We start from the raw sequence: 13849 nt of genomic DNA on the forward strand, positions 1-13849 counted from the left end.
TGAACTGCTTTGGTTTTAGTCACATGCCTTGAAATTTGGTTCCCACCTATGGTATAGATTGTTTTATGAGTGGAACAGTACTTAATATCTCTTAGCTCTGTTTGAATAAAAAAATTAAATTTATTGAAATAATTTTCTTTTGTATATGTGACCAATAGTCCAGGTAATCCTTGTATTAAAACAAAATAAAGCAAAAGTGTAACATACTGAGGAACGTTTCAAAATTTTCTACAATCAAAAAATAAGGAGATCGAGATGTAAATCTGTCCTGGTGGCAGCCTAAACCAATGAGATGTGTTGTTATCTTTCTTATTTCTGACCTGCTATAAATATTTAAGGTATGATATCTTGGTTTTTAGAGTTGGGAGAGGAGGAGAATCTGAAAATCTTTTTGTAAAAATTCTCAAATATACATGTTAATGCTATGTCTTAATGGAAAAAAAATGCTTGAGAAAGGGTTTTGAGAGCACATTAGATAAATGTCTGTATTTATTAACTAACATCTTGCACAACATGACGCATTTCAAGTGGAGAAACAACATAATTTTATCCATGTCCTGTTTATGGAAGCAGATTACACACTTAATCCCATTTGCCTGAATTTCAAATGAATAATTTTCATTTCTGAAATGGTCCTAGTTAAAAGAGCAAATTATTTTTTGTTTCTCTCCACCCCCACTAGATTTAGTACTGCCTATTTCTGAATCAGATTTAGCCCCATCTGTGTACATTCCATCCCATGGTGATTTGATCGGCAAACCCCAGGCAGTACGGATCGGCACGGAGTGGAAAAATATCAGCCAGTTCCTTGGGATTCCCTATGCTGCACCTCCTCTTGCAGAGAGGCGATTTAATCCTCCAGAACCGTTTGCCTGGGAGAAAACCTGGAATGCTACTGTGGCTCGGTAAGGAATACCTGTGATCATCCACAGAAACACTTATTTCACCCAGTTGTATGAGAATAGCTATGGCAAAATTATTTACATCTTTTCTTGCAAAGGAGCCCATAGCATAAAAATGAGTGTAAGCTTGGGAAGAATAATTTCTCCATCTGTTGCATTCATGCAAGCAGCTCAAGGAAAAAGGCAGCTTTAGGTACACTGACTTGAATCTATGCTTAACTCCACATACACTGTCTATCATCAATCCATTTTACTTCTGAGTATTTACAGTATTTACAGAAAAAAAAATGTTGGTCCTGTTAAGCCACAAATCTATAGAGTATTGAATCAAACAAGGCCATTTTAATGCTGGTTTGACCAGAAGCTAACCAGCCTAGTTTCATCTGGGTCAGGACCCAACTGGCCTTTACTATACAAAAACTCTTAGAAGGAAAATATTTGTTAAATTCCTTGGTCATAGTACTGAAGTAGTACACGTAGTACTGAATACATACACTATGCGTTTTAGGTAATGTATTAAGAAGATTCAAAAGATAGGAATCGATGTTAGCAAATGGGGTAAATTCCTCTAAAGTCTCTGTATCTAACATTCCCTTGTGGATAGTCCTGTCTCTTCAGTGCTATATAGACACCACTGCTCAGTCAGTTTACAGAGTTTAGGTTGGATGTACTCGACAGATATAAGCTTTGTGTGCATGTCTGTGTTTCATCTAGCCCTATGACATGACTCTTAGCTTTTTATTTGGGAGACCGAAATGACAAGTTTTAAATGTTTATTTCTTAATGAAAGAAAGCAGGGATCGGGTGACACTACTAGAAGTGTATAAAGCAGCAAACAGAAATTCAGCAAATAGAAATGCAGCAGTAAATGAAAAGAAGTTTCTTTCTTCTACGGCATCTAATAGCAAAATACAGAGCACACAAAGTGAAGGGCTGTGAGGAAAAAAAATGTTAAAAACAAGAAACACAAAATTGAAGATGCAAAACAGTGAAAAGGTGAGGAGCTGGTGAAAGGATTTCATAAACCTTCTTTATAGGAATTTCCAGAAGTCAGGGCTGAGAGATGAGGTTTAGTGTCTTGAGTGCTTCCAAGGCAGCTAATATTAACCTAAGGTCTACTGAGATCCTGTGTTATTCCGTCCTGAGGCTACAGATTTAAAGACGTGTCAGCTGTGTGGAAGCTGTTTGGCCCCTCCATTACTCAAGATCTGTCACCAGAAGTTTCTAGCAAAGCCCATGATTAACTGAGTGAAGAGTATGACATTGTGAGAGTTTGAACAGTCTTTGTTCTTTGGTGATCTCATCAGGTTGCACCTGAATTGTGGGGGTGTTAACAACATAACCATATGTGGCTCTGAGCCTTAACTAGGTACATAGGAGGGATCTGGTGAGACGCGACCTTTTGTTTCTTCAGGTGCACAGTGATGTTAGGTTAGATACACACCATCAATTCTTGGTGTATGCAGAAACACTGCGGTGTCTGCTAGGATTTGAGTAAGGCTCAGCTACCTGCATGGTCTCCCATTGAAGACAATGTCTAGTATTACAATGACAAGAAGTTTAGGGACCTCAGTTAATCTGCTCCTATCTGTTGAATTCTCAGTGCCAGGGAAACATTTGGCATCTATTTTCTGTTACTCATTTAAGTTCAAAAACATTTTTTGAGCTTAGAACTGTGGAGATTCACTGGAGAATCAGAAACATCTCAACCTCTGTGTGTATAAAAAGTGTTAACATAGATTTCTTAGTATATTGGTATTGTACAGTTTTTTTATCCAAGAAATTCACATTAGACTAATTCCATTAATGAAAAAAGATAAATATTTATAGATTATAGAATCATTAAGGTTGGAAAAAAACTCTAAGACCATCCAACCATCAACCCATCACCACCATGCCCACTAAATCATGTCCCTAATGCTCTTCCTGAGAAGAAATTTTTCCTAACACTGACATGGATCCAAACAGAGACTTCTGGGGGAAAAAAAAAAAAGAAAAAAGAAAAAGGTATATCAATATCCAACTGTTGGAGGAACTGTGGACTTGCCTCAGCAGGTGGCAGCCTTTCCTCAGAGTCAGTCCTGGCATAAGGAGATCCTAGGAGATGGAGGTGCTGGCACTATTCATGAGATACCACAAAAAAAAAAAAAAAAAAAAAACAATGAAATACAGCCATCTTCTTTTTAAAATGGTGCTGGTTTTCTCAGGGAAGAATTAGAGTTGTGAAAATACAAAATGTGTGTTTTTTTTTGCATTTGTATGAGTGCATACAACCCACCTATTTCTTAATTGAGGTGTGGAAGGGTGTAATGTTAAATGATATTGAGATCCACAGAATTAAAGATTTTACAAACAGGTCATCAAAATATGAACAAATAGCAGTGATGGAAAAAGAGTACAAGTTTTCATTGCAATTTTCTCGATTTCCATAGGTCAACTTGTTGGCAGCCAGGAGACAGAGAGACCTCATCATACTCTGTCAGTGAAGACTGCTTATATCTGAATGTCTTTGTTCCAGTCACCACAGTAAGTAGGAGATGAGCAGAATTTTTTTGTAGCTAAGCATTGTCTCTTTTCAAAGCATTTTAATTGGTGCAAATTACTGTTTTCCATGTATTGTTCACAAAGGCCTTCAAGGTTAAATTAAGCACTCAGTTGTTTTTCCTGGGACAAACTTACTCCCTGCAGGCTTTGTTGGGTAACTTGGAGGGTGGAAAATTAAAAGGCTGGACATGAAAGAGACAGAAAGAGAAACAGAACACAAGAGGAAGGTGGCAGCGAAGGAGGAGTGGCAGGGCACAGAAATGGTAATGTCTCTGAAGTGATACAGTGTGTCCAGTAGAGCAAATACCAGTGCCACCAGCAGTTGTGTGGCAGGACACGGTGACTCTTTCCCTGTTGACCTCCACGGAGGCAAAGTTGAGGAATGAGGGTAGAAAGCAATGCTAAATTTGTGCCCTGCCAACAGTGCATTAAAATAGGGCTTTCAAAGATGACTGAGCCAGTGGTGCAACCTGAGAAACTGTCACGTGAAGACTCCTGAATTTCTTACTGTAATCAGCTATAAAATAAAGCTTTGTGTTAGAACCATGCTGAGATGGTTGGCCAAACCCCTGGGGGCTAGGGAGGAAGACACTGTATAATGTGCCAGTCTCATTGATGAGTAGAACAGAATAAAGGAGCAGGGCTTTTATTTCCACCATAATTTTCAGAAGGTGACACCAAGTGATGTCTCTGTCACACTGCGTGCCTTGAAAGAGCTGGCCTGGCTACCTAGAGCTACCTCTGGCAGCAGAGCGCACAGCCCCATGCAGGGCCCTTTTAATCACTAGGAAGACTCTTTTCTCCCTGCAGTCCCAGACTGTCATTTTGTTTTGAGTACAGGCATCTCTTATTGAAAACATCAGGTTGCTTTCCCAGGCAGTTTGCCATCTCCGCTTAAGTGCTGCTTTCAAGATAACTCATTCAAAAGCACTGCATTTTCTACCATCTGATAGAATAAACAGGCTTGGCTTTTTTCCTTAGTAGTACCGTACTTAATGCCTCTTGTCTTTTGGTACAGGTATGAGTTAGAAGCATGCCTGGTCAAGTCACTGTGTCATATGTGCCAGCCAAAGAAAACCAAACTTCTGTTTTTGCAGAAGTATCTGGGAGCAGACGGCATGGCATCTTCCTGTTTCTTCTTGTGGCGAGTTCTATTTTTCACTCGCATACTGAGAGCTATAGTTTTACATTTTTTTCCCATAGAAAGTCAAACTAGCTAAGCAGATTTCAAATGTAGAATCCCCCGGAGAGAAGCAAATGGAGAGGTTGTTCAGTAGCATTTTAAGCCTGAACTAGAGCATCATCTGGGCACTACTCCCTGCCACCAAAGGACTCGTAGCACTGAAAAAAACAAATGACATCACCTCATTTTGCTTCCATAGCTACAGGTACCACATAACTCTCCAAATAAAATTGGCACTCCTGAGGTACTCTTTTCTGCCTATAACCATCACCACCTGAGACATTACTAGAGCATTTCAGCTTGACTTGAAGAGCTTCAAATGCAAGAGTAAGGGTTGAAACTCTCCACTTAGACCAGAAAACATAATTTCTCTCTTTTTGCTGTTACCTGCACGTGTTATTTCCATTCTTATTGCATCATAGAATCATAAGATCATAAAATCATAGAATGACTTGGGTTGGAAGGGACCACAAGGATCATCAAGTTCCCACCCCCTTGCCACAGCAGGGCCACCACCCTACAGATCTGGTACTAGATCAGTCTGCCCAGGTCCCCATCCAACGTGGACGTGAACACCTCCTGGGATGGGGCATCCACAACCTTTCTGGGCAGCCTGTTCCAGCACCTCAGCACTCTCTCTGTGAAGAACTTCGCCCTGACATCATCTCTTGTGTGCTTAATTCCTTACAAAGTGATCCTGTAGTGTAAAAAACACTGTAGGTTGCCTGTTTCAAATTTATCTCTGCCTTAATTATCACTAATTAAGTGCTCTATAGAGGGTTGAAGAACCACAGAATTGTAGAATCATTAAGATTGGAAAAGACTTCTAAGATCATTAGATCCAAAAGCCAATCCATCACCACCATGCCCACCAAACCATGTCAGTCAGTGCCATACCTATACATTTCTTGAACATCTTCAGAGACAGTGACTTCACCACCTCCCTGGACAACCTGTTCCAATCCCTCACCAGTCCTTCTGAGATGAAATTTTTCCTAATATCCAACCTGAACATCCCCTAGTCAGAGGGCATTACCTCTCCTCCTATCTCTAGTCACATGGGAAAAGAGGCCTACTCCAAAGATGGCTCTGAATATCAGACTTCCAGCTGACTGGTAGCCTCTGTCTTCTCTGAGGCCTGGGACCCTGCATGCATGAGACCACAGTGGAACTGCTGATTTCCCCAGAAGAAGTCCCTTGCTAGCTAAGCTGACTGGAGACATCTGGCTATGTCTCAGCCGGAAGTCTTTGTACAGATTTTACAACTCGAAGTTAATCTGTCTGCATTCAAGGCCAGGATGAATGGAGCCCTGGGCAGCCTGATCTGGGGGTGGCAAGCAGCCCACGGCAGGGGATTGGCTTGAAGATCCCTTCCAAATGAAACCTTTCCATGATTCTGTGATAGTGGGTGTAGAAGCTGCAGCTGATACCAGAAGGCTTTAGTCAAGGGCTTGTGTTTCTTCTACTTGACAGCTCTTGAACCTCATGGATTTTACTGTAGTGGTTGCTTGAATTTGCCTGGGAACATGGAGTAAATCAACTTCTTTTCCAAATAAATTATCCAGCAGCTGATGTATTGTAAAACAAATTAATTGGCTAGTAAATGCATACAGAGAGAGATAATAGGAAATGTCTCATTTAATGAGGCATAGTTCAATTATAGCATGCAAATAATTATGCTGTTCTCTTAAAATGGCTAACAAGAAGTGGGAAGGCAGTTATGGTAAACAGACTTCATCTAAAATGCCCAAATACATGAACTCTGAGACTGCAATCCCTTGGGATTAAAGCTCAAGTTACATTTCATGAAAACATACTTTTATGTAGAAAAGGTATCTGTCATTGCTCAATGCAGACTGAAAAGGAGAATTCTACGTCCAGGCACTGGGTACATCCCCAGTGCTACATCTTCCCCTAAATTGCTCCATGTGTTGCATCACACTTGGTTTTGCTCTTTTTGTCTCCTATCATCAACTTCTTATCTTTTCATCCCAACAGCATTGAGTAAAGTATGGTAATATTTGCCTTAGAGTAGGGGTCAGAGTGTTATGTCCCACTGTGAACATGTGGGAAATGGCTATTTCCAGCCTTGAGATTAATTGCAGTGAGCTGGGGACTAAGCAGGCTCAGCATCACATTTCCTGTGGTCTTAGCTGCCATGGTTCAACACAGTCATATTTTAGAATGAATTTTCATGGGAAAACAAGTTATTTCCTCTTTGCTTTCTCTCATCTTTCTGTCCATGCTTCATGCTGTGCAGAAGTGGGAACCAGTGACAAGGGACAGTGAGTTATTTTTTCCTCAGAATCAGAAGTTCCTTAAAGCTGTGTGTTTGAGTTTTGCACTCTCTGGGTTTTCCTTGGTAACCTTATGGTGGTCATAAGAAGCCTCTGAAATAATTGAGAGGGAGAGACAGGAGGTAGTGGTGCCCTATCAGTGCATATATTTGTGACCAGAAAGTAGGATGTGTGTGTGTATGTGCAACACACTACTGAGCAGAAGAGCTTTCTGCATAGTCCCAAGGAGAGTGATAGAGAGATCATAGAATCACAGAATCAGCAAGGTTGGAAAAGACCTACAAGATCATCCAATCCAACCATCCACCCATCACCAATAGTTCTCACTAAACCATGTCCCTCAACACAAAATCCAGATGTTCCTTGAACACCTCCAGGGTCAGTGACTCCATCTCCCTGGGCAGCCCATTCCAGTGCCTTATCATTGAGATTGAGCATGCTAAATGTAAAACTGAGGTTGCACGCTAAAATAAACCTTTCTAGCTTGGGAACAGGCTACATTACTCTTTACAAGGGGGATAAAAAAAACAGTAAAACACACACTAAACACTGTGTTTCACTGGATGCTCTTAAATGATGTGAAGTTCATTACAGACAGTTTAGGCCTAGTCTTGTAAACAGAGGTCCTGTCATTACGCTCACTGTTAAAGAGCTACGAACAGCTTAGATAATTTTAATTGGGAAGATTGTATTCTCATCAGTGAGTTGGCTACAGGAATACTAACTGAGTTGTTTGTCACTGCAGGTCAAAAACATGTCAGTGTTGCTGTTCTTCCACAATGGAGGGAGTGGTAATGCTGAGGCAGGAAAGACCATCATAGACGGCTCATACCTCGCTGCAATCAGTAACACAATTGTTGTAACAGCAAACTACAGGGTTGGTGTTTTTGGCTTCCTTAGTGTTGGTAAGTTGTGGATTTCTAGAATAAATGTAACTATGGGCTTAATTGCATTTTGTAGCAGTTATGCTTAAAAACAAAAATGTTAGTTAGGACTTCTTAGAAGTCCGTATCTTTGCCTGTATTATGGAGGAGGAGTGAAAATGGCCAAGAAATAACTGCAAGTGGAGTTCTGGCTCTCTCTGTCTGGTGGACACTCCTTGTTCTCTCCAGTGGACACATTAGTAGCTGTATATCCTTTAGGAGTTTATTTTTTTCCACACTTGCAAATGCTAGACCAATACAGTTAACTACATAACTCTTTTGAATATTCATTGTTGGCAACACTGTGAATTTTGCCTAATTTGGGGTTACTGCTGCAGATATTTGCCATCGTTCTCCTTTTGTTAAAAGCTCGCTCTTAGCAAAGCCTATTCTTTAACTAGAGAGTTTACACCACAGACTCCTTACTTATTTTTAGACATGAAGTTGGTGATAGATGTATCTGGGGAAAGAATCACTGTTTTCATGACTGCAAACCGGATGTTTATGAAAGTGATACTGTGGCTGCATTCTGGCTAGAGTCAAAGGGAGTGTGGATACTTGTTGAGCAACCTTCCATTACGCAGCACTGCTCACACGTTACCCACTAACGTTAAGCCCTGTGAATCTCACCTAGGTTTCTTGCTAAGTGGAAACTGCTATCTGCACTGAATATTACATAGCAATATTTATATTAAAGCCCACAGTTGAGGGATCGGGACGAATTTTCTAACAGCTTTTTCATGTGGATAGTTCCTCTTGCTGAAAGTCTTGGATGAATCCTGGCCCATTGGAAGTTGTCCATCATTTTCAAATAGGAAAGATCCTCTCTGGATAATCCTTTTAGGATTTTGGGGGCATTAGGAGCAAGATTGTTAGAAGGTCACTCAGAAAAGTTCACTTTTTAAGCAATACCATTTTCATTGTCCAAGTAAGCAAAGTGCAATATCCTTTCCTGTTGAATTGCAAAACTGGAAATGAAGGAGTCAAACTGAGATCTTTGGGGAGGAAGGACAGAGCGAAAAACAACAGATTTCCTTTTTTGTTGTTGTTGTTAGTTCTGTTGTTGATTTGGCGTCCTACTGAAAGAGCTTTTGCAGGGAGTTAAAACCTTACTTGTACTTCTGAATACACTGAAAGTTTTATTTGATTTGCTGTCCACCACTAATGCTATAAGTGTGACATTCTTACCAGCGACCTCATCTCTGGTTTTGCACCCAGAAATGTTAAGTTGAATTGCCAGTGATTTAGATGGCAAGGGAATAGAGAAGATGGTCATGTCTTTTAGGCCTGATTCTTCTAAAACAGGCCGTGAAGTTATATGAAACAGGATCTTCATGTTTAAATTTAGCACCATTGTTTTTCTCCACTTTAGTAATAACAGAAATGCATATGTTTGACATTGTCTACTTCCTCCTCAACATCAGTTTCTTTTCATTCTCCTGTGGTCCGAAAAGTGTAACCTTTTTTTTGTAAAAATACTGCCCACGAGATTTATACAATAGGCTATGATTCAAGGACTGAAAAAGATTCACTCAAGAAGTCAAAGGACACATTTCTTTTAGTCTAAGTGCTGTGGATGCCAGTGCATGTCCCAGTTCCCCAGCACAGTATGTTTCGCAACCTGGTTGTGGTTTTTGCCAGAGCAGATGGAACTGTATGTATTTCCCTCCTTGGTTTTCCTCTTTAACATACTAACGTAGCAAGGCACGTTGTGTGGCTGTAACATTTACATGGATTTCACTTCCTCCAGGGAGCTCTCAGGATGCTTGCAACAAGCTCTTAAAATAAGGTTTTTTAAAACAGTCCAGAGAGGATTTATTGCCGTTGCTTCACTCTAGTGGCTTGACCTGATCAGCTGAAGCTATGGCTATAGGCAGAAGTTTGTAATTTCCAGAGCCATATATTTAGTAATTTGCTGTACTTCTGAAAGGAGAATTATAGTGATGACTGTTGTGCTGTGAGTATCTTTATGATCAGCAAGGCTATCGGTAATCTGGCCTCCAGCCTCCACTACATTCTGTTCTGCTACTTAAATCAGCTGTGATATCTCAGTACTTCATTACAGAAGGCAAGCACCTATCTACTACACAGTGTATGCATTCAACTGCTCTTTGCCTGAGACAGGTCCACAAAATGACAGCTTTTTATTCCACTGCCTGTTCATTTCCTTCCCTAGTTTCCAAGTTTGCTCTTTAAAAGTGGACTATTTGATCTTGGCAATGGAATAAACAGATAATTTCAGCTGTGTTTCTATTCCTGGCTTTTCTTCCTTCTGTTGGATTTTTTTTCTAGTTTTAAATATGGAGAATTTTAAACCATTAAAAATAAATGGCTCATTGTGAAATAAAATGAAGTAGATAGTGAATTAATAATGGTTTTCTTTTGTTTGTTTTTGGTGGTTTTTTTTTGAGACTGTGAAGGAATTACTTATTTTTGCTTCCGTTGTTATAAATCTAAGCTGGCCTTGGGATTTGCATCATTAGAAGTTTTCAGTGCTATTTTCCTATTAATTGAAAGATTTGATTTCCACTGGCTGGTGTGGATGATAAAGTCTTTCCAGTGGTGATATCTAAACATTGGGAATAAATGATTTTTTTTCCATTAATGACAAAGTCATTAATACTTACAACTCGTATCTCTATCAGTTGTACATCAGTCAATCTCAAAGTACTCATATGGAAATATTATAAATTAGAAAATATTATCCTTAAGTAGTCAAAGATGATGTGACATATACAATTGATTAAACAAGGAAGGTGAAAAATGGATACGGGAAGCAGAAAGATGCAGTGAAGTATGCTCCAGTCAAACACTGATTTTTGCTTGATTTTAATTTAAGTTCAAGCTACTTAGAATGTCATAGTTTTAACCTCAACCTGGATTCATGTCTCCCACCATCAGGCATCAAAATCATAGTCTGAATCAATACAGAGCCATAGAATCATTTGAGTCGGAAGGGACCTTTAAAGATCATCTAGTCCAATTCCCCTGCAGTGAACAAAGACGCCTCCAGCTAGAGCAGGTGCTCAGAGCCCTGTCCATCCTGATCTTGAATGTCTCCAGGGATGGGGCACCCACTGCCTCTCTGGGCAACCAGTGCATCAAAGGAATGAAGCTTGGAAACTGGAGTGATAATTATTTCAAGCACTTAACGAATAAAGATGCATGGTAATGGTTTGGCAAATGAGTTCAGATTTTAGGTTTGCAGTTTTGGCAAACTGTCTGTTATCTCTTGCTTTCACCAGAAAAAGTGGTAACGTGCATTACTGATACCTGAGCTGTAGCAGTTAACAAAAATTAGAATGTTTTTAGTTGTTTTTTTTTCCTTTTATTTCTTTTTGTTTGTTTGTTTGTTTGTTTCAATTTATTTATTTATTTCCCACAACAGGCTCTTCTGAGGCAAGTGGAAATGCAGGCCTTTTGGATCAGCTGGCAGCTCTGAAGTGGGTGCAGCAGAACATTGGTAGCTTTGGCGGAGATCCGAGCCGGGTGTCTGTAGGAGCTGATCGTGGTGGTGCAGACATTGCTAGCATTCACCTGCTGACAGAGGCAATCAATATGGGTCTCTTCAGGAGTGTGTTACTGATGGTAAGTCACATTCCTGCTGCTTCAGATTCATTTTGAAACAATTCTGTGACACGTGTGTGGGTGCTGGTTTTATTTCATCCATATCTTTTGCAGTACAAATATAACTGTTATTGCTGTAGTTATTTTTCTTCTCACCTGTGATTGCTATCTCTAGGAGTTAGGTGTTTCACAAGGATGTACAGGAGATGTAATTTGGTGATTGATTTAGTCATACTAAGAATCTTTTTCTCGTCACTGTGTTTTTTTTGTGTTATATAAATAGTTTTCTTTCATAACTTATAAGGACAACAGTTTAGTTTCCATTCCATAAATACAGTTATTGATCAGCAGTTTTTAGAACTCCAGAAATGATGAGCCAAACATCCGCATGTTTGAAGAATCCGGTCTTTATCTCATCTCGTGACAGATTAACAATTTCACTTAAAAGAAAATCAAGTTTCAGAGCCTCTGAAATCTGTTTGTTTGTCAGCTTGGATTTTTTTCGCCGTCACCTCAGGTGTTCTCTATTCTTACCGCCCTTCCTATGCTGAATTTCAGGACTTTAGGCCAGTTTTGTCAGCCTCAGTACTACCACTGATCTTCATAGCCTCAAATAAGAGTACTGTGCTGTGAAATGAGACTTAATCTTCAGTGGACTTTTATATACTTGGAAATGTGAGCAGAGGAACTTAGTCCAGGAAACCTAGGACCCAATTTATTAAAAACTTGCCTTGAAAATAATGTTATTTGTTACTTGATTTCTCTTCTTTTTTGCCAGGAAATATAACTTGCCTTGTGCATCTCCATATCTCAGTAAGACCATTTTAATTGTATAACTCTAGCACAGAAGACAAGGGAATTTGTTGAAAATTACTGTTCACTAGTTGTATTTTTTAATGACATTCTCAGATAATTCCTAACACAATTCACAGATTTTTACTCGTCTTTTGACATAGCACGTAATTTGCCAGTAGAGTCCTGTTCTCTCACAATACAGTTCCATCCTACCCTTTCTCTGAAGTCAAACACACTTTTCTGAAACAGGGTAGGATATGACCCTGTTGAGAGCTGTAACAGGATATAGTGCAATTTACCAGTTGAGCAACTGATGAAAGGGAAGTGAAAGTGCATCTTGGTTATCACTGTTGCTGGAGTCTGGTTCCACAATGCATCTTTTTGGTCTTTTATAAAATGAGTATTGAACTGCTCCTTTCTCTACAGTAGGATATTGAAAAGTGGAAAACAGTGGAAAATGTAACGAGCAGCAGATGTGTTAATTCTTCCCAATGATTTAATGTCTGTAACAGCAATTTTCTTCCCAAGACTGTGAAGACCTTACTTTTGCCTCAGCAAAAGCAGGATAATTCATTTCAAAATAGTATTGTGAAATAATTCATACAGTGCCATGGTGGACTTATTGTAAAGTAGGTATGCAACGTAAATCTGTTATATATAATCAGTTTCATGGTTCGTTGTCTGTGTGCAGCTCCTTTTTTATAATGAAATCAGAAAATTTTGTCATCTTATAGAAAAAACAAGACACATTCCTTTACAGGAGGTATAGCAGAGAAATCTGAAGAAATCAAAAGTTTTACATTGCATACCTACTTTACAAAAAAAAAAAAAAAAAAAAGATGCAGTAGAATTTTGAGTCACTGCTATTAATGTTGATTTTTTGCTTTAACAAAATTAAAATTAAGTCCACCATGGCACTATATGAATTGGTGTTCTATTTTAAATGAAATTAAGTGCATTAATACTTTTTGACGTCATCTTTTGATTAATTGAGTTATATACCAATGCAGTTTTATGTAAGAAGAGGCCTGTTGACTTAACTGTAGGACTTTTGCATTTGGAAGCATATGTCTTGTCTGAAAATAGGGTGAAGCTGCCTGATTCCCAAAGATCTACTACCAGGCTCCAGTTACCATAGTCTTTTCCATTCACATGCTCTCAATTCATAGCTTCTGTCACCCTCTCACTTTATGTATTATTTAAACCCAGCAGTTTCCCATGCCACGTGCAATATTTAATCATGTTATTTATAGATACGTTCATGTGTGACCAGGGCAGAAGCCCAGTAATCTGCCTGTAACTCCCATTTAGATTACAGTTGCTGAAGCCATGGAGTGATGCCACCGTGTTTGTAATTGATTAAAAGTGGGTGAGGAGACTAGACACTTTCTTCTAACTTTCCAACCAGTTTCTGGCTGTGAGATTCCACTGTGCAGCCAGGAGGGTTTGGAATTGCCTGAAGCATGGGAAAGCTATATATTTTTGGTGGCTTTTAGAAACAAACTAAAAGTGTGTCAGGATTGTGCTAGGTGACATTAGTCCTTCCTAGAGTAAGGGAGTAGAGAAACTTCAGGGTGCCTTCCATTTCTTTTTAATTATTTCTTAGTACACAGATGACTTACCTGCTAGGAAAATTCA

General features: G+C 39.3%; 1 protein-coding gene across 2 annotated transcripts in view; it reads left to right on the forward strand.

The window, feature by feature from the left end:
* TG (thyroglobulin) overlaps nt 1-13849 on the forward strand; it is a 140807-nt gene that overhangs the window by 67254 nt on the left and 59704 nt on the right. For both annotated transcript variants that reach the window (XM_085221721.1, XM_085221720.1), the window contains 4 exons: nt 683-905; nt 3335-3428; nt 7672-7831; nt 11238-11437. In XM_085221721.1, coding sequence (XP_085077847.1) covers nt 683-905; nt 3335-3428; nt 7672-7831; nt 11238-11437 — 677 coding nt within the window. The remainder of the gene's footprint in view (nt 1-682; nt 906-3334; nt 3429-7671; nt 7832-11237; nt 11438-13849) is intronic.

The sequence above is a fragment of the Meleagris gallopavo genome, chromosome 3 (genome assembly GCF_905368555.1).
Source record: "Meleagris gallopavo chromosome 3, MGAL_WU_HG_1.1, whole genome shotgun sequence".
Classification (NCBI taxonomy): Eukaryota; Metazoa; Chordata; class Aves; order Galliformes; family Phasianidae; genus Meleagris; species Meleagris gallopavo.